At 39.6% G+C, this 20,740-nt stretch overlaps 1 protein-coding gene and 1 long non-coding RNA gene across 3 annotated transcripts; one reads left to right on the top strand and one right to left on the bottom strand.

The window, feature by feature from the left end:
• Positions 1-399: 399 nt before the first annotated feature.
• On the bottom strand, positions 400-16,907 carry msna (moesin a). 2 transcript variants are annotated; one of them, XM_062405575.1, is made up of 13 exons: positions 16,279-16,907; positions 7,799-7,882; positions 7,127-7,222; positions 6,726-7,000; positions 6,530-6,613; positions 5,968-6,114; positions 5,776-5,872; positions 5,514-5,677; positions 5,085-5,215; positions 4,797-4,957; positions 4,563-4,655; positions 3,022-3,252; positions 400-2,737 (listed from the first exon to the last, which is right to left on the bottom strand). In XM_062405575.1, the coding sequence occupies exons 1-13, from the start codon at positions 16,288-16,290 to the stop codon at positions 2,573-2,575; spliced, it is 1,740 nt and encodes a 579-aa protein (XP_062261559.1). In that variant the 5' UTR covers positions 16,291-16,907; the 3' UTR covers positions 400-2,572. The 2 variants fall into 2 exon arrangements, with proteins under 2 accessions (XP_062261559.1, XP_062261560.1); XM_062405576.1 differs by lacking the exons at positions 6,726-7,000; positions 7,127-7,222; positions 16,279-16,907 and having other exon boundaries at positions 7,799-7,857.
• On the top strand, positions 8,575-12,839 carry LOC133970195 (uncharacterized). Its single transcript, XR_009924278.1, has 4 exons — positions 8,575-8,856; positions 9,015-9,092; positions 12,142-12,285; positions 12,793-12,839. It is a non-coding gene; the product is annotated as an uncharacterized LOC133970195 (long non-coding RNA).
• Positions 16,908-20,740: the final 3,833 nt, after the last annotated feature.

Genomic DNA, 20,740 nt, shown 5'->3' with positions numbered 1-20,740 from the left:
GCTTCATATATTATTACTGCAGGGCTCGGGCCCGTTAGTGCTAAAACGTAGCCCTAGTTATTCTTTTTTGACAGAAAGAGTTTTTTTTTCCGTCCGTCTGTCCGTATTATTCTTTATTTATTGGGATGGACGGACATCTGTCTGTCCATCCGTATTTTTTTTTCATAGCGCCACCTACTGATCAGTGTGATATTTAAGTTGTTGTAACATTGTCCAATCGACACAAAATTGCTAACGCTACATCAGAGGCCCTACTTGCACAGATTTATAGTCTGTATGTGATAATAGTGATGGTGCCACCTACTGGCAAAGGGAAGTAAGCTTTGTTTTACAACTATCATTCTATTTACATACAATGTGAAATTCAGACACAGTAGTAAAATACAGGAAAAGGGGAAATCAGTTTTATCTGACTTTTATTCATTTATGAAAGAAAGACTATTAAGCAGCAAGATCTGATGAATAACCTGGGCAAGGCACTGTCTGTTAATTTACAGTATTCATTATGTTTCAGTCTGTTTTTTGATTCAAGATATTGAGTAGCATCTTTTAACACATTTATTTTTCACTCGTGGTGACTGGAGTCCAAATGACACTGTGAGAATGTTAGAGGGAGGCTTAGGATACACGGTAAATCATTCAGTCTAGCATCATAGAAACGTATTGTCAAAAGCAGAGACACACAGAGAGTGAGAAGTGTCCCATAACAGCAACAACTACATGTTTACATTTCATGGCAGATACATGAACTACTGCACGTTATTACACACAAAGACACTGGATATCAAAAATGCATCCTGGCACAAATGACAGATGTTGATTCAATAACAGACATTATAATTAAAAAGAAATATTTATCACTAAAATACTTTGTCCGTTGCAAAATAGTGTAAATAAATCTTGAATACTAAATTCTAAAAATCTATGAACTAGCTAAATTATTTACGTGGCAGAATGCCAAAAATTAATGGCACAAAGAAATGTTCTTTTTTATGCAAAATGGTATTTTGGTATATTATATTACCTTTCAATCAATATACCAGAAACAGGAATTCCATGTCACAGACTTGTTCCATCAGCTTACAGCCGCAGCACTGAGCTGTTTATTGACCTAATAATAAAATACTATTTTCAAAATGCTTTTCATTTTGAATCAAAAACTGTCCCCTCTGACTGAAATACTTCAAGACATTGATCATACAAAAATATCCTCAGGTCTCCTTTTTTGCACCTTTATCATAACTGAAAAATCCCAATTACAAAATACACAAATGCAATTAAATACACACAGTATACCAATAATCAATAATGCATGTATTGGAAATAGTGCCCTCATAGGATAGCAGTTTTCTAAAGTTTTCCAGTGCATGATAAATTAAGTTATTTTTTATTTTATGCATCAAATTCTTGGAAGATTTTGAGAAAAAAAACCTTGGTCGAGAAGTTAAAACTAAACTCCAACTTTATTGGCATTTGTTCATAAAAAAAAACTCAACTTAACAACTGATATGTGTAACTCCTTCCGCAGTGCTGGTTGCATCAATGCAAAAGAGTCTAATTAATTGAACAGTTTCACTGATGAGAAGATCCTAAAAAGTAAAATAAAAGTCACACATTTGTTGTAAAGTTAAAATCAACTTAAAACTTTTTGAACTGAATGTTGCATTGAACTGATGACAACAATGATTTACTCTAAGTTTCAGAAATAGTGACAACTTGAAGGGTTTATTTGATTTTGGTGATGCAATTCAAATCACTGTTCTTCAGAGTATGTAGGATATAAAACAAATCTAGTTCTTCACAAACATCACTTTGCATTTGATATTTGCATATGTAACCTCAATGAAATCTGTGTTTAATGTTGCATGTTAAAGTTAAATCTGGGTTTTAATTATAGGATTTTCTTTTGAAAAAAAAAATTTAGTTGAAGGTTTCAAGAAATGTAACAACAGATGAAAAAATTTGTCTTTGATTTCACATTGTGAGCCATGTGTAAATACTGTGATGTGTGTAACAGCTGGAAGATTCTGAATAGAGACAATTGAAAAAGTAAATTGTAATTTTACAAAATATAATACTGCGCGATTTAATGCGTGTAAAACTATGAGTCATGGGATGAATATTATTGTCTGAAAAATCCAGCAGAAAAAAGTTTCTAGGCACAGCTCTTACACTGACAATTTGGATTGCTCTGAGTCTTTGAAATCATGACAGAAAAATGTGACAGAAGTATATAAAGAAATCAAAAAATGCTAACTCAAGGTGTCATGGAATGAGGCGCGAGCCCGTTACTATAAATGCTACATAAACCCCTTTGTGAGGAATGCACTATAAAATACAGTATGTCCCTTTAAACCAGTGACTTGCCTAAATTGAAAGTTAGGAACGATAACAAATGGAATTTTCCAGATCCTAGTTTGTACGTTGGGCTGTGCTCATGCAGCCACGTCATGTAATGGATCTGATTTATTTGCACACAGAGAAAAAAAACAGCTTGAGTGAGGCAGGACTGCAGTCCAGGCAGAAAGGCCCAGCTGAAAGGGCTTTTGAATTGGTGCATGCGTGCGTCACATCACATGCATTCAAACTCGTCAATGCGCTGTTTGGTGTTTCCTGACCGGATCTGTCTGAGGGTCTTGTACTTGTCTCGTCCAGCTTTCATGTTCTCTGCGTGGATCATGTCGTTCGCCGTTTTCTTGGTCTCGTCCCGAGCGTTGGCCAACTCTGAGCTCAAAGCCTAAAATACAGTCATCCCTGAGTTAGTACAATGTTATTTAAGTGACTCGTTTCTTGCACTAACAATGTTTTACCAGACTCAAAATGTAAAATTCTTTGACTGAGTGATCTGATTCTTTTTTATATTGCTCTCCTTATGACTTGTCCTTAACTTGTAGTGCATCCACATTGATGTTGTGTAACTGACAGACTTACAGCTATCAACTGCCATTTTACAACAGTAAACATTAATACCTTCTTTGCACTTTTTGAATTATGTATACACACAAGGTAAGAGCAACTTACGAGTAGATGTTTCTGCAAACGCTCGTTCTTCTCGGCCTCGGTCATGCGCTCCTCCTCACTGCGGTCCTTGTACGTGACGGCAGAGCCGAACTCGGCGCTGGCCTGGTCGCTGCTCTCGTCATTCTCGTCGTTTTCGTTTTCCACGTTGAGGGGCTCCTGAACGTGGGCAGCCATCACTTTGATTTTAAGCTCTTCTTTGGTCTTCTCCAGGTCCTCCTGCACCTCGGTGGCCTGAGGGAACACAGAATAATGAGGTGGTTATAGGTTACATTAAAAAATGCGGCTAACATTTTAACAACAACAGGTGGAGAAAGTATGAGAACAAGTACAGAGAAGCAGATGATTAGACATCCTTCAATAAAGTAAAACTCTTCTTTACCTTATCCTTTTTTATTTTCTATTTGTTTTCATCGTGCTGTGAGCTGGAAGCTTTAGATTATTCCTAAGTGCTCTTGACGTTTTGTTTGTGTTATCATGACATTGACAGTGATTTTTAAGTGTAATACTTTGACTAAATTGATGTAGACAGCCTCTGTTTTTATCTCTTACTTTTTTTTTTTCCGTTACAAATAGCACAACAAACACAACAATTCATACATGCTCATAATATTATTATCTTCTTGCTATCTTTATTTCTCAAAGTAGCATTATAAATATGCTAATGCTAATCAATCAACTGCGAATGATTTAACTAAACATTTCACTTCTATAAAGTTATCATTCTTATTAAGGACATGATGAATACGATTTTATTGTATTCTTTCAGCCAGAATGAGAAATCCAAAAATTTACTGACACTCTAATCAGATTTACTGTATCAGCATTTTTCTTAATGCCATGTTTGCCTGTTTTGTTTTCTAAACTTGCTCGAGGGTTGGTGGAAAAACACAGCCAGTTAAAAAGCGACTGGAACTTCCACTGAGCGTTTGCAAGCGTGGAAACCTCCACTTAGCGCACCAGTCCTTTATGAGCCAGGACATCATACTGGGGCAAAAGAGTTCAACAGGATTTCCTCCACACAAAGAGAACTGTCAGCGCCACAAACACCGTGAGTCACCCTGGCCAAAAAATGTGGAGGGGCTGGGCTGGCACCCACGCTTTTTTACCAAAAAAGACATGAGGCGAGCGGGGAGCTTTCACCCCTCCCCCCCGAAAAACACACACACAACAACAGGACACCAGGAATGTGTGTCCTCGCTGTGTCACAGGGGAGGGGCATTGTGATCAGCAGCACATTATCAGACGGATGCCATTTCATATGTATTTCCACAGTGATTATATATAAGAAACAAATCATGTGAGATCATTTTGCACAAACTATTAATTTATATTACAATGTTATTTTTTGTGTATTTAATGTTGAACTTTTTTTGTTTCCAAACAATTAAATATTCATATTTTCACACGAAAAAATACTTTTTATCTATGACAATCGAGTGAACACATTATACTCTTTAGAACTTGATTTTTTCAACTACAACTCAAATAAACAGGGGATGACAACTGAACTATACTAAAGTAAATAGTAACTTAAGCCGCACCTTGTGTTGCCACTGTGTCGCCTCCTCTTCCTTCTTCTTTTTGGCGTCCTCCAGGAGGGAGATCTTTGAAGTCAGATCAGCCAACTCTGTGGCCTGAAACAAGGACATTTCATTTTATTATAGATATTGATATCTGAAGCCTGAGAACACACAATATTCCAGTCATCACATACGTACATCTGGTTGTTTAGCTTTAACATCTGTGATAAGACAAATAGTTTTTTAAGCACTGACCAGGTGTTCTTGGTTTTTCATCTGGTTCTCTGACTGCTGCATCAGAGCCATCTTGGCGTCCTCAGCGCCCATCAGCTCAGACTCCAGACGTTCAGCCTCCTCCTGGGCTCGCTTCCTCTCATGCTCCAGCTCCAGGGCCTTGCGTGTTTGCTCCTCCAGCTCTGTGCACACACACACATTCACACACACAGAGGCACAACAGGTAAGTGTCAGGTGAGGGAAACATGGCCACCGTTCACTGCTGCACGAAACAACAGGTTTCTCTTGAACAACCACAAGGCAACTAACCTTGCTGGGCTTTTTTTGTCTGCTCCTCAATCTGCTTCAATTTCTCCATTAATTCCTCCTTTTCCTGCTCAATCTTTTCCTTTTCCTTTTCAGCAACTTCTCGCTTCCTCTTCTCATTCTCCAGCAGAGCTCTGATTGACAGAATAAACAATATACAAGATGTACTAAACAGTAATCAAGAGTCTCTCTCAAAAGTAGAACACATTTATTACAATTTTATACACAGGGTTTTTAAATAGTCACTACTTGTGCAAGAATCGCACAAAACCATCACACACATTGCAGGGTTTCAGTGTTAGCAAGACAACCTCTTCTTGTTAATATGTTTTTCTGGATATACTTAATGATCTATAACACTAAAAGTCACACAATGTGATCATATGAGTTATATGTCTGTCCTTTATTCTGACGAGAGCTTGTGACTCCTACCTTTCCATCTTCTTGTGATTCTTCTCCTCCCGAGCCTGAGCCTTCATCTGCTGCACTTCAATAGTGTCGGGTTTGCGGCGGCGCATGTACAGCTCGTGGTTGCCCATGCACAGAGCCAGAATGCGCTTGTTGATGCGCAGTCTTGGAGCATAGAATACAAAGTCCTGAAACAGCAACATGACATGTTTTTAATCAGATTCCATACACAGGCCTTGAGTATTTAGCTGTGGTACGTTGTTATGTGATTGAGGGGTTCACATACGGGAGCTTTTTTGTCAATTGGTTTAATGACAAACTTCTTGTCATTGAAGGAAATGTTCCGTATTTCACTCCAAGGAAAACCAATTTTGGGTGTCATCCTGTTGAAGAAAAGTGTGAGAACAAAAAGTCAGGGTCAGCTGAATTGATCTGCAATGGAATCAGTGATCATACTGTACACCAACACTGTACTCACTTGTCATTCTGTTCATAAATGTTGAGTCCCAGTGCATCCACTCCCAACCACAATTCTGTTCCTTTCTTATTCTTGATGTTAAAGTAGTTGACTCCATACATCTCGAGATCCTGAGCGATCTTCAGATACTCCATCATGGATTCCTCTCTGTGGACAAATAAGAAGCGCATTTAACTCCGGTCAGAGACAATCATACAACACCAAGCTCCAGGTGGCAGGGTTGTGTGAAATGTACAGCGACAAAGCCGAAAATAAGCTTTGACAAGAGCGTGACAATGAAGAGGAAAGAACAAGACACGCATTTTCAAGGTTGTAGAGAGAGATTGTGACCTGGTGTTTGCATAAAGCCCCAAAAACCAAATGCAACTCTAAAGAGAAACTTTGGCACATACTCTAAACAGGCAGCATCAAATAACAATAGTGTCCCAAATGTACATTATAGCAGGAGTGTAAAAGATCATCTTGTTATGGCAATAACAGAACAACAGGGCTGAGATGTTTCTCTCCTGTATGTGCGTGTCAGTGTGTGTTTGTGTGTGTACACACGTGTGCCCTTGGTTACCTCATCATGCTCTTGTGCTCTTCGTGCCACACCTGGATCCTCTCCTCCCACTGCTCCTTGTTGAGTTTGTGCTGGTCCAGGACTCTAAGAACAAGAGACATCCGAGAGTCATGCATAAACATGCACACTGCCTCAAAGGTGACATCATCGGTGTGTCAGACTGAAAGGATGATCGTGATGATGAAATCTGGGTTACCTCTGAGGGAGCAGCTGTTCACCGGACAGGTAGCCCGGGACGTGGACTTCCTTATTATAGTCTGCGTACTTGGCCTGGACGGCGTAGGAGGCCAGCAGGACAGCCGTCTCTGGGGGGCAGTAGATGTCGTCATTTAAGATTCCCTCTTTCACCTGCAGGAAGAACAGCCGCTGCGTGGCATCCTGGATTAACTCCTCTGAAACATCCTCGGGGAAGAATTTGGCACGGAACTTAAACAGCAGCGGGCTTTCCTTCCTCACATCCTGGGCTGTCACCTAGAATAAAACGTGACAAAGGTGAGAGGTTACACATTTCTGAAAATAGACCTGAGTCACACAGAATAGTTCAATCTTGACAAAGACGATCAAAATGTGTAAAGTAAAAATGTAAAATGAGCTCACCTTCTTATTGAGCTTGAGCCATGTAGAAAATCCCTTTGTATCCTGGTATTGGAGTCCAAAGTACCAAACCTCCCGCAGCCCAATGGTCTTTACCACCTTGGAAAATAAAATCAGAATCATTACTAATAATGTATTACTTATATAAGCAGACTATTACTGTGTCTCCGCTTCAGATCATTAGTACCCTCCACTCCTCACAAGCATGGAACACAAAATTAAAAAATATAATTATCTTGACATAACTCTACACATAACTGCATATCTTTAAGTATAATTTAAAATGCAAATTTAATTTAACTAATATTAACAATTTAAGCTATCTTTCTTGCAAATAATGAAGAACTAGCAGAATATTTTCAGGTTTGTTGGTCGGACAAAACTAAACATCTCATGCCATCCTCTTGGGCTCGGAGAAATGATTGTTTGTCCCTATTGGACCTATGAAAGTAATTTTAAAAAAAATTGCCAACTTGTAGTTGAGAATACTACTAACTGCTGCTACTGTGTTTGTTTTACAGTAACCTAGGGTCAGATATTGTGTGAGTCACAGAAACAAACTAAAATCATTCACAATTTCAGCTTCCAAATAATGTTTGATTGAAAAGTTTGTTCCCTTCAATCGAAAGACATCATATAATACTAGTCACATCATGAGTTGGAAGTTTGTCATACCTGGTCAAAGAGCTGCTTTCCTGTTGTATTGGGCTGAATGGCGAACTCCAGCTCAGCATCCATCGTGGTGACTCTTACACTAATCTGAAGAGGAGAGCAAATAATAAGAATGAGCCAATTTAAAAGGTACACCATGTTCTTCTGGTCACTGGATGTAAATACTAAACATATATCACATACACAGTAGCAGGGGATGAATGCAGGAGTCACAGATTCTCCAGGAAATAATTCATAGATCTCGATGAAAGAATCAGACACACAGGGAACTGATATTCATGACTGAGTGTAATTTGGTGCGGTTTGATTGAATTTAAGGGGACTGTCGGGCCCTGGCATCGGTATACGCTGCACTAAGCCATTCTGGTTGGCTCATGTGGTTTTATGTGTCTCAAAGGGACTGAATTGTATTTACTTCTTTGCTTATCACTTTTATTTTGTTGTTTCTTCAATTTTTTCTTTTCTTTTTTCAAAACAACTTAGTACAACTTAGTCCCTGCATGGTTGAATGCACTTATTATCAATAGCCATCTGGACTTAACACTTATCTATCATTCTTTGGAAATATTCATGCTTTTTCTTTTTACTTCAATTCCCTATTCACACTGGTTAATCAACAGCGGAAGTAAAACATTTAAAGATCATAAAAGCACTTCACTTTCTACACACATGTAGTGTAGAATTAAAAATGACTGAAAAGGCTCAGGTAGAAGCAAATGCTGATATGTATATATATATATATATATATACATATTTACACACACACACACACACACACACACACATACACACACACACTATCTATATAGAGAGATCATGTGTCTTGGTTCCACACAGTGTCTGATAAATGTATCAGTGTGGCTGTGTCTCAGTATAGAACTTCTCTGCAGGAAGTGACCACATCCTCTGGTGCCTGTGCCTTGTGAGGCACCGCTGCCGCTCTAGCTGCTGCCGAACACTGAGCTCTCTTGAGTCGTCTACTTCCTGCCGTGTATCATGCAGCCTGTTAGCTTAACGCTAAGCTAGGGAGGCACTGTGAAGTAGGTCTGCTGCCTCTTCAGGTAAAGTGCTCCTATATGCAGTGAGACACCTTTTATATAGGTGGCTTGAAATGTTGAATATGTGTATTTAACCCCAGCATTCCTCTCTATAGGAAGAATAAATTGACTCTGTGGTAAACAGACTGTGTAGGCATTTCTCCTTTTCTCTGTCCTCTTAGAGATGTGGAGACCAGCAGCATTTTCTATTGGGAAATAACTGCGCAGGCTGAGGCCCACGCCTGCCCTCAACAACAATGGTATGCATTATCTCCTAGTTACGCGCTGATTAGAGTTGCGTTCTTTACCATTTATGTCAGCAGGACCCCATTTACTGCTCGGGACTCTTGCCCCTCTGTCACTTCCTGTCATCACCTGCAGTTTAAGTTGTACTGAAACGCACAATCTGGGCCCGCGAGAGTCATCTAGACAAACAAACAAATCTTCACACAACTCAGACCCTAGATGAACATCTTTTCCATGAATGCAGATACGAGTTCAGCTTGCGACTACCCTGCTTAGGTGTAAGCACTTTCATTTCCTGTGTCTGAGTGGCTTACATGAAAAAGGAACTGCACTTTTGAATGTTCTGCCTGGTTAGGGTGTGTCTCTCATGCCCAGAATAAAAAAAAAACAGGACCCACTATTATTAGAACATGCTCAGTAACACCCTTGTCAGACCCACGTGTCTGTTTCCATGACCTGTTCTACACAGGGAGTTTTTATCACACCAAAACTATAATACGTTTCTCAACTTTCAACGACCTACATATTTATTGGCATATAGAAACAGTTCTGGGACTGTTCAAATAAATTTGCTTGATGATAAGTAATTGGTATATTGAAGGATTTATGGAGTATAGAGCTTTCTTTGAGAACCCTGTGTTTCCCTGACTGCCTGGGACTTCATGGTCTTTTTAATATCTGCTTTATCCTAACTATTTCTTTATCTTTAGACACCCGATGATCTAACTGGTCTTTGATTTATCAAACTAACTTATCTCTATTGGCTGATTCACTTTATGAAACATGATGTGATTTTCTCCGACAATACACTTGATGTTTGTTAAGTCCTCTACCACAAAACAAACAGTGTAAATTAAACCTAATTACTGATATTAAATTAGATGAAATATAAAAATGATCTGCTTTAAAAGTTAACATGTTATTTAAATCATATCATATTCACACGATAACTGTAAAATACATCTTAGAGTTAAATACATAATTGGCTATAAAAACTTGTGCTAGCACCTGTATGAGGCTTGACTTTAGTGCAGTGCTTTTGACAATGCTTTCATTTTGATATTCAGCAGATTCAGCATTTTAGTTTGGGTCTTAGTCTTGCTAAAAATCCATTTAATTAAAAAATCTGCACATAAACAAGACACCATTTTTATATTTCATTCAATTGGCCAATGGAAGAAAGGCTTAGACTGAAAAAACGAGAGCTATATGACCAAGTCAACCCATCAAGAGAGAAAATGTTAAATACTGACTGTTTTAAGGGAGTGGACAAGTTTGTTTTATAATGATATGGTTATTTCCTTCAATGATGGAGATCACAACCCAAGAGTGATCTCTCACAAACAACTCAAACTTAAACTCACCAGGGAGGTGATTCTAAGAAGCAGAACAGCTCTGAAACTGTGATTAAAGTATGGTTAGCATACTATTATGCTATTTTCATCCACTGAGACACACTTTGACTGAACAATTAAAGAAAAAAAACGCACCACATATCTCAAGTTACAGAGAGGTTTTGACTTGGAGATTAATAGTACAAATATCTGCAGGGAACACTACACATTTTAGCATTCAGTCACCACCATGGACTTTATATGAAGATTATAAGAAGAAGCTGCCATTTTGTGCTTTTGACATTATTTTAAGCCAAAATCAGTGCAGAAGTGATTTTAGTGTGGCGCTGTGGTAAGGTCCCGTCTATACAAATTCTCGACCAATCGCAAGTCAGTCTCAGCTGTCAACCAATATTTTCGACCTGTTTTCATAGGATCGAATAACTAATTGAAACCAAACTAAATGAATAGTTAAACATATATCACACGAACTACTTGAAACTAACATGGAGGGCTAGGGGTTCATGGCCTGTACTGCAGCCAGACACCAGGGGATCATCAAAGTATTTTGGCTTCACTTTTGGCTTGTTCATCTTTATATACACTCTAAGCTCACCACCCACAGTTAGTGTTACGTCAGTTCAAAGCCACAATCCCTCCAACTACAGCCGAGACAACAAAAGAGATATGACTAAGTTGTTAAGGATGGCCCCCAGCACAAAGAACAATAATCCTGGTTAAATATATATATTACCCAACCTGCTCCCAAAAGATGTCCAGTGTAACAACACAAGATCAAAACCTCTTTATGAGTGGTCAACTGAGCACCGTCAGAGTATCTAAACATATGATAACTGATAAATCCGAGTCATACATCCGAGTCATGCCGTCCCTAACAGTCATACAAGGTCAGCAAATAGGGTCAACAAGTCCTGAACAATGGATACACCCTGGTAACCAGAGCAACCATCCTGACAACCCACCGCTGCCTCAGCTTATCTGAGAGAAAAACTGTGGACAAAAACAGCACAAACACAAAAGCTAATGGGCTCACGTCGAACAGTTATGTTAACAATGTGCCGTTAGTGTTTGAAAAATCTCTCGGGCTATCTCGGTCACTGCCAGCCGCTTACATCCAGTCAACAGTTTATGAAATGCCAAGCTGAATTTGAAGTGTGAAAATGACGTGGTGTTGTGATTGTTAGGATGTGGTTCAAAGCAAATCATATTCATGTAGAAAGATAATAATCCTCTACAGGATGTATATCTCCCTCTACTTGAATATTGACTTAAGAGTAAGACTGCAGAAAATCAGAAGCAGCTATTTTTTTTATTTTTAGGTAAAAGGCAGGTTAAGTTTAGAACAAAAATGTATGCTGCATTAACTTACATCTGCACACAGATGTTGGTGGCTGAAGAGACCAAGATGGGTGACAGGAAAGGGGGCAGATGGAGAGGATGTGGTTTTTGTCTAAGCAGGGGACAGTTCAAATCTTTTAGAGCTGATTCCCACGTTCATTAGATGTCCCTCTCAGCTTAATGAAAAAGCCTCTAGTCATAGACACTGCTGCTCCATCCTCTACCATCATATGAATTCTGTTGACAACTCACATAATCAGTGTGTTCGTCTCACTTGTCACTTTTCATTACCAAATGTATGTTTCCTTACATTTTTCAATCCTGATTCCTATAGTGTTTTGTCTGTAGTAATGATTCCTACTCATTCTAGCAAATTTCAGCATATAAACTGGGGCACGTACACAGCAGCGGATCGAGGTGGTCTGTGCTGAGGGAATCTGGATCATCAGCAGATCCAGAGCAGGAAACCAAGTTTACACAGAAAGAGATATCGACTGATACAAACCACATGCAGGTCTGTCTACAATGTGTTAACTTGACTGCTTTGCTTAAATGATTCTTTTATTGTAAACAGTTTGAGCCTTGTTTGCTTGAAGGTTCTACTCAATATTATATTATAATTACAGCCAATCAATCAAAATGTATTAATCTGCCATACCACTGTAATATGTAACAGACACCATCTACAACAGATGAATATTAGACAAAGTATTAGATGGTTTAACTAAAAATAGTGACCAATTGTCACTACAAAAAATTAACAGGAAATGAGGATGAGAATCAACTAATATCAATAAAAACTTCTAAGTACTTACTTCCAGAAGTTTGACTTTCTCATAATGTCAGCACAGAAAACACCAAACTAGCGACGTGTATGAAAACCCCTGAAGTCCTGATTGTAGTTTGCGCACAACTTGTACCTTCTACACACTGTTAATCTGCTCTGCTATGTACTTCTACACACTCATTTAATCCCCTACTCAAATACCTCTGGCTCTTTCCATTGACCATTTCTCCATAGACACACCTTTTAAAAGGACCTGCTAACAAGAAAACTGCATCTGCTGAAATGGTAGGTTATGCTCACGTTTTTTTTGGTAATAATAATAATTCACTGTTTCTGTATTTGTGGATAGAAAAGTATTATTGTGATAAACTTCATTCACCAGGAGAACTGGTTGCTAAAGCAGGCCGACTGCTGGAGTAACTAAATTGTTCTATTCTTAACAGCAAAAGAGAAAATAAGAGCAAACTACAAAGACCCATCCAGCAATATAGTTTGGTGAACTAGAAAATAGCAATAAAACCAAAAGATAATAATGTTTTGTGTTTCTGTTGTGCTTGAGCAATAATAACATTTAAATAATTTCGATTAAAAAAAGCAGATTAAGAAAGCAGTTCATAATCTGTAAATGCACATGCACATCTAAACTAATACAGCTCCTCGTGGAGGTAAATTAAGACTTCAGATGCTGACAAACACATGTCTCGAGCAGATCCTGCACTTGTAGCGATGCTGTAATGCAGTGAAAAGGGGAGCCTGGCTTCTGACGACCACGCTGGGGGAAGCAGGGAGGAGAGCACACAAGACTGTGATGTGAAAGTCCATATAAGGCTGCAGGCAAGGAAATTACCAGAAAGGAACTGATGTAAGCGCAGAAACCTTGAGTCACAACATGACTTCCTTGGGAAACCGAGGCTCTGCCAAGGGGAGTCCAGCCAAGCCAGAGTTTCTCAATAATTACTGCTTTTGTGAAACGTCAAATTATTTTGTATTAAACTCAAAACACATATAGATAATCTATGTTAAAAAAAAAAAAAAAAAAAAGGAAATGAAAACAGTTAGTGGAAAAAAACAAATTTAGGCCACGAGTCTCACTGTTCTCCGTGGCAGCTTGTTGTGGATGTACTGGGATCAAACTGGGAACACAACTTCGACTGAGTATTTGCTGAATCAGTGTCGAACTTCCTCCTTTCACACGTAAGTTCACGTGGCACAAAAAGCTTCAATAAAGGAAACAAAACCCTTCAGTGTTGCAATAACACGTCCACCAGGTGCAATGATCTCAGAAAGAAATAACTCTGTAACTTAATATAGTCTAACGTGCTTTTGGCTTTGCTGCACTTGCAAAAAAGTAAGAAAATACTGATCTCCTCACTTCACTCTCTAGTTTAAATATCGTGTTACGTATAAGTAAATATAAAGCTTTCTGTCCAACATATCCCACAATCCTTTCCTGTCGTCATTCATCTATTCTTTCCATCACTAGTTTCCCCTTTTCTAACTCTCCACTGTGTGTAGGCTGAGATATCTGCACCAGAGCTGCACTGACGCTGCAGTGGGCCTGTGCTCATGTACTGACTGTGACTGCCAAACAGCTTCTACTGAGCTGTTACCGCAGTAGCGGCTGCACATTAAGTATTGCACGTTGCTACCCTGCTGTTGTTGAGGCGAACAGTGTCTCAGCTGCGCCCTCAAGAGATTTGGCACAAAGGCCGACATTAAGTGGAGGAATAAAAATATGTCAAGAACATATCAAACGCTTACAGTGAAAACAATTACAATAAGGTTCATGTGTGACAGCAAGAACTCCTAAAAGTCCCTTTCAAAGAATTAAAATATCAATCGACGATAATTTGTATCAATAAGGCTGCGCTTCTCAAATATATTTTGGATGCTATCATTTGTCTTTCTGTTAAAATCAACACAACGCTGCTAATTTATTGCAAATGTCTACTTATTAATCTGTAGCCTAACTACACTGCAAATCCCTTCCATTCAAAAAGTCACTGAAACTATATTTTGAAATGCTGACCTGATTAGAAGAATTCCTCTGGGCACCAAAGACTTTAAATGCCAGGATGCTATAGAACATATTTCTGGCTGTCAGCTGGAAAATATGTGGAGGAAGTACAGTAGTCGTAGAAACAATACCGCAGGAAGAGAACAGGTACAACCCTTTTATTCTTTCTTAAAGTGTAGTTCACAAGTTCATTGTCATGATATGTAAAGTCAATAGTGATAAATGTTCATGTATTTTAAGTTAGTTACAATATCACTGAAATGTGCAAATAATCAAAGCTCTATCAAAAGCCCAAGTATCACATAGGACAAGTTAACAGACAATCAAAAACAATATGGGTTTATAGTGAAGGGTAATTAACCTAAAGCAGGAAATAAGAACATAATACACTGATTTGGTGAATTACTTTCTATCTGTGTGAATGCCTTTAGATGAGGAACTCGTTCTCATTTGTGTCTATTTCTGTAACTTCGTGTTCCTTTCGTTATCAGTGTGCACGTGGGTATCACCTCCCACATTAGGGCCATACTTACACTTTGTGCCATATCAATGTTAATAAAGTTTAGAGAAGAGGAAGATACAGTCAAAGTTCCACATAGTGTATGAAGCACATCAGCCAAATCTGAGCCCTTAAATGCTAAAATGAGGAATACAATGTTCAAATAAATGAGACAAATATTAAAATATATAAAAAAAATAAAGCCTGTATGGGTAACAGTGACCCACTGGATAAAGTACACAATTAAAATGCATCTGCTATATTGCCGTCTGTTAAAAGCCCATTGTAGAAATGACGAGTGACTGCACACAGATTGCCCAGCTCCTGTATTATCATCTCAATTCAAGAAGCATGGTGTCAAAGGCCCACAGACACAGACACAGACACACTCAGACACAGACACACACCCTCAACCAGGCCAAACAGAGGAGAGATGGGCTTGGAACCCACTTTCACTTCTTGTTTGGTGAAGGCCTGAGCTGAAATCTGAGCCTTTGATTAAAAAGGAGAGTGAATCAGTGTGGTGGTGCCCCCTTCTCTTCTCTTTGTTCCGAGCCCACCCAGCAGCACACATCCCCCCCTGAGCTGTGGGTGCTTCTTCTCCAGGACCGATACAGCCCTGTCATCCTCTCTCTTATCACACACACATAATGAGATAATGGCTCATAATGGCGTTAAGCGTCACCTCCCTGTGTTAAATCTGGCTCCGTGAGCTCCAGACATGAGCGGCACAGAGCCGGGTCCTGTCCAGGCTGACACCTCACATCCCTGCCCGGCGAGAGGAGGCCGGCCTCGGCAGGACTAGCTCCGAGGCTACCGCAGGCCCCACCGCATGAGCCGGGGGGATGAAGTGTAACTCCAGCGTGTCGAGGTGCGGACACGAGCTCAGTCACGTTTCACCGTTTTCAGCCCGAATCAATGCTCTCATTTAAACGCGCAAATTTTTAATGGAGCGGGCGGGAGGGCGCACGCGCACACAAGTAACGGAAAGTACCCCGGCGTGAGTTTGGATGGAACGGATTTAAAATAAGGGCGTAAAATGAACCGAGAATGCGCTTTAATGTTACGTTAATGTAACGTTGATGTAACGTAAATGTTACGTATCAATGGAAACATTCAGCCACGAAGCAGTTGGGAGATAACAGAGGCAGGAACTCATTGTTTAAACGGGAATTCAGGACAATAAGGTCGATTTCGTTCTTACCGTTTTCGGCATCTTTCCTTCCTTTCACGTCCGCTTCGCGTAGAAATGGGATTTGACTTTATTCAGAGGGACGAGGAGTCAGCGAGAGCCGCAGAAAACTTTTTCCCATCAGAACAACGGCGCCAAACAAACGTCTTCCGTCTCCAGGAAACTAACCAGCGCTACTTTCACAGCAGAAGAAGAAGAAGGAGAAGAGGAGGAAGAAGAGGAGCCGCCTTCAACCGTGGAAATGTCGTGATTTGTCCTCCTTTGTTTCGCTTCTCAGTGAAATGGACCGGCGCTGGATTTCCTGCTAACGGTACCACAGACTGTAAAAACCACACCCAGGGCCGATGACAGGACAGCAGCAGCAGGACTGAGACACAGGCTCCACAGCAGACTCCGCCCGCTGCCGCCGCATCGTCATGGCTGCTGCTCTGCTGCTCTGCTGCCGCACAGACTCGAGCCGCTGGAGAAAGTTCAGCTGCACTCTCACTGCACGATCCCTCTGCTCAGCCAGGCCCTTCTTAACAAGCACACTTCCATATGTAAGGATGCATTAACTGGTACAGAGCCACACAAGAGGGGCACAGTTTAATCCCTGCAGTGGTCCAGGAGTTTAACGGTTTATGCAGTTTGCTATGAGCTAACACAAACTGTATAATGCTGATGCAAGTACAAGGAGATATAAATCTACTACATGTTGGCTACCTTATACAGTATATTTAAAACAGTATGGTACACAGTATCCAATCCGGTTATCTCTGCTTTACATTTAATATAATACAAACAATACAATGATTCAAGATTCTTATTGTCAAATGCACAACAATAACATTAAGCAGTCGCTGGCAGTGGAATGCTTGAGTCTCAGGCTCTCTTCTAACAATCCTCAAGATGCAATTAGAAATTAGAACTGTAATGCAATTAGAACTGCATTACTTCTATAATACATTAAAAACACAGCTTACACAAACTATATAATATTGATACAAGTACATTAAGATATACATCTACTACATATTGGCTACCTCACACAGTATATTCAAAACAGTATGGTATACACCATCCCTCTGGTTATCTCTGCTTTGCACCAACTAGAAAAGAAACAATACAATCCCAAAAGGCCTAAGAAGTGCAAATACTTATGTGCAATTATTTAAATACTATAACTGTGGTAGTCCATGGTTTCAAGGGGTTTTGCACTTGCTAACAGGTAACACAAAATATACGTTGTTAAAAAAACATGGAGATGTAAACCTACTACACATTTACTACACAACAGTATTTACTGGTAGGTTACAGTCCTGTTTTCAATGAACCTCTTTCCGTTTATCTGATGGTCTGATGTGTGCACTCCTTATGATTTGAACACAAAGAAGGTGAATTCAGTGAGATAGTCATAATGTACAACAAGGATATTACAAAGATAAATATATATATTTTAAACACATGGTATTTACCTCATTGTGTTTACCCCTTATCTTTTTAACTTATACAGTAAAGCAAGGGACATTTTTTTTACTCTAATCATAATCATAGTTTCCCTTCTGTAAAGTTGGGTTATATGAGGTTGAATGTAAGTCAGCACAATTGTCAGTGGTCTAGTTCCAGATTTCACACAAGGGCGTAGGTTCGATCACAGAAGTGGGCGAATGTGGATGTGCTTTGTGTTTCTTTTTTTTTCATCTACCAGAAAATAAAGAGTTAACAACTTTTTCCATAACAATGTTGCTATGCCTGTTATGTCCTTCAAAGAGACCTGATACTTTTAATACTAATATTTGTATGATAAAAAAAACTCAAACTTTTGTTTTCAATGTCAAAATTAAACCTTTAAACTCAATAAATCATGGTTTATTTCTTGATGATCACTACTTGTGTTTGTTGGGAGGTTTATGAAAATGAAAGCAGGTCACTTATTTTTTGTTTTATCAACTTTTCTCTATGACCTGGAAATGCAGAAGCATTGAGCGGCCCTGTTTGCAGCCCTGAGACTGTGGTCGTCCTCCAGCCGCCGCAGTTTGTATGTTGCCTGAGAGACTAAATCCGGGGTCAAACCGAGTTTGCGAAACACTTACCTCTCACTCTCTGCTTCTTGTAAAGCTAGAATTCTGTAGAGTGTGAACTGAAAGTGGCTTAGATGAGCAGTTTCACATTCGACTCAGGGCTTATCCCATCAAGAGTTTGATAGTTGGACTGTGAGAGAACAGGGGCTAATGGTCTCTCAGTGAATTAATCAAAATAAGTCTATATTAACCCCCAGTTGGAAATGCACCAATGCTTTCACATGTGAGCTTTCAGGGAAGACAGACACTAACAGAGCTGCCACATTGCAGCTGCCAGAACCGCAAATAAAAGAGGAATGTCAAGGGTCAGAGCTTCGATAACAACAAATTATAATGTAATGTAAAGATTAAAGATTAAGATCCATTTATAAGTCCCAAACACATGCAAAGACATGCAAAGGCACACTCATGCAGGTAGGGAAATTTAATCTCTGCTTTTGACCCATCTGGTGCAGGACACACAGAGCAGTGAGCGACCATGTACGGCGCTCAGGGAGCAGATGTTGGGGGAGTAAGGTGCCTTGCTCAGGGGCACTAGACAGGGTAGGGAGACTCTTGGATTTTTGGACAGATCAATCCAGGTTCGTCTTTTGTTGTCTCTCCGTGGAGTCGAACCAGAGACGAACCAGAGACCTTCTCTGCCCATAGTCCAAGTTTCTGCCACTAGACCACCGCCGTTATGACACTATTTTACACTCGTAATGTGTTAACTAGTTTTCAGTGAGGCAGAGGCAGTGAAATCTAGCTAGATTATAATGAATTACCTTAAATATCAAGATATATTACTAATATTCTATTACCACACAAATTACTATTACTAAGTATTTTTAATTATTTGTTGTAGAGCATGGGAAAAATAATTTCTGGCACTCCACCACAGAATTCCAGCTGGGCTGTGGTTACCAGGGTGGCAATGAACTATGAGTGCTTTGTGACCCCCCATGCCCTGTTGAGCCATAAATAAACTGCCTGACACTGGACAGAAATGCATCTTTAAAGGCCGATCACCCACAACAGTTTTGCGCTTATTAAAAATGTATTTATCCCTGTCAGAGAAACAGCTGGCCTAAACCGCGTCACATAACATTTCCTTCACTTAGTCCAGACTGTACATCGTGATAGAGACGAGGCGTCGGGCCTTTTGACTTTTATAAAACAAAATATGTCTTTTCTCATGTTGCTTTACTCATTAAATGCATTATGTTGCATGTACTAATAAACGCCTGATGCTCTATAACTCAGTCACGACATCTAGCCCTCGCTGCTCTACATGAAACATCATGCTTGATCACACCACTTAAAAAAATTGTGGTCAACAACTTTCTACACTTGTGCACCTTCTATTCACAGCAGCTAAAAAACACTTTCTGCTCAACACCTGCTGCACAGGGTCCGTGTCACAGAGCTTTTTAGTTCACGCCTCATTAGTGAATTTGACTAAGTGACTCAAACCAGCGACGTTTTCTTTCAGTGGGTTAGTTTGTAAGCAGGGTTACACAGCCACTTGACAGATTACTGAGAAACTCACTGGAAGTCTGTGCTATGAATCATCACATTTTTGTGGGGATCTGGATCAGGGGGCAGATCTAGGAATTTTGTATTACTTTCTGAATGTTGTGAGATAAAGCCTTTTTGAACATTTTCCCAGGTCCATGGAGCTTGATGAAAAACAAATATAGGGAACTATTTGTGTGTGAAATTTGGTCGAGCTTGATGGATTTTAAGGGAACTGTTAGGCCCTGGCAGAGGCAGGCTCTCTACTCAGTGGCATTGTAGTTAAAAAAGCTAGTTTTAGTTTGTGTCCAAGACGTTGTTTAACTGTAGCCTCAACACTGTGTGTGTCATCCAACAAGAGAATGACCTTTATTTAAACTTCCAGTGGAAATATATGCAAAAATGAGCAATCGTAAAAAGATGACAACTAAAGTTGAATGATCATTAGATGAAGGAGTCCCTGGAGACTGACTGTGCTGTGCTCTCTCTGGGAGTATTAAAGAATCAGAGATTTCATTGCACTTGTATGATGACTCATCTCTTCACTCACAGGGCAGGACGACCTCAAGGAGTCTCAACTCACTGAATTATTTTTTTTTTTTTTTTGCAGGGCTGCATAGTGTCTCTGTGGTGTTCAAAAATGTTAAATGTCATATTTAACATTTATGATTATCTGTTGCAAAAGGAGGTAATCTGGAATTCAGTGTTATCTCCAGCTACAGCATTCTGGGCTTTCGGTATCTGATTTGAACACTTAGCCTTGTTTAAACTTTGAAGACATGTTTGTGTTAACATTTCATGTAGTGCTAACAGACCTGTAGGCTACAGTGCTCCCCTTATGATGTGGTAAATGTCAGTATCATACACATACAATGCTTTAATGTGCTAGTTATAAAATGTAACAGGGCGTTTTAGTATCA

This window comes from Platichthys flesus, chromosome 15 (genome assembly GCF_949316205.1).
Source record: "Platichthys flesus chromosome 15, fPlaFle2.1, whole genome shotgun sequence".
Taxonomy (NCBI): Eukaryota; Metazoa; Chordata; class Actinopteri; order Pleuronectiformes; family Pleuronectidae; genus Platichthys; species Platichthys flesus.
Note: the sequence above shows the minus strand (reverse complement) of the source record. Positions and strands in the feature narration are given on the sequence as shown.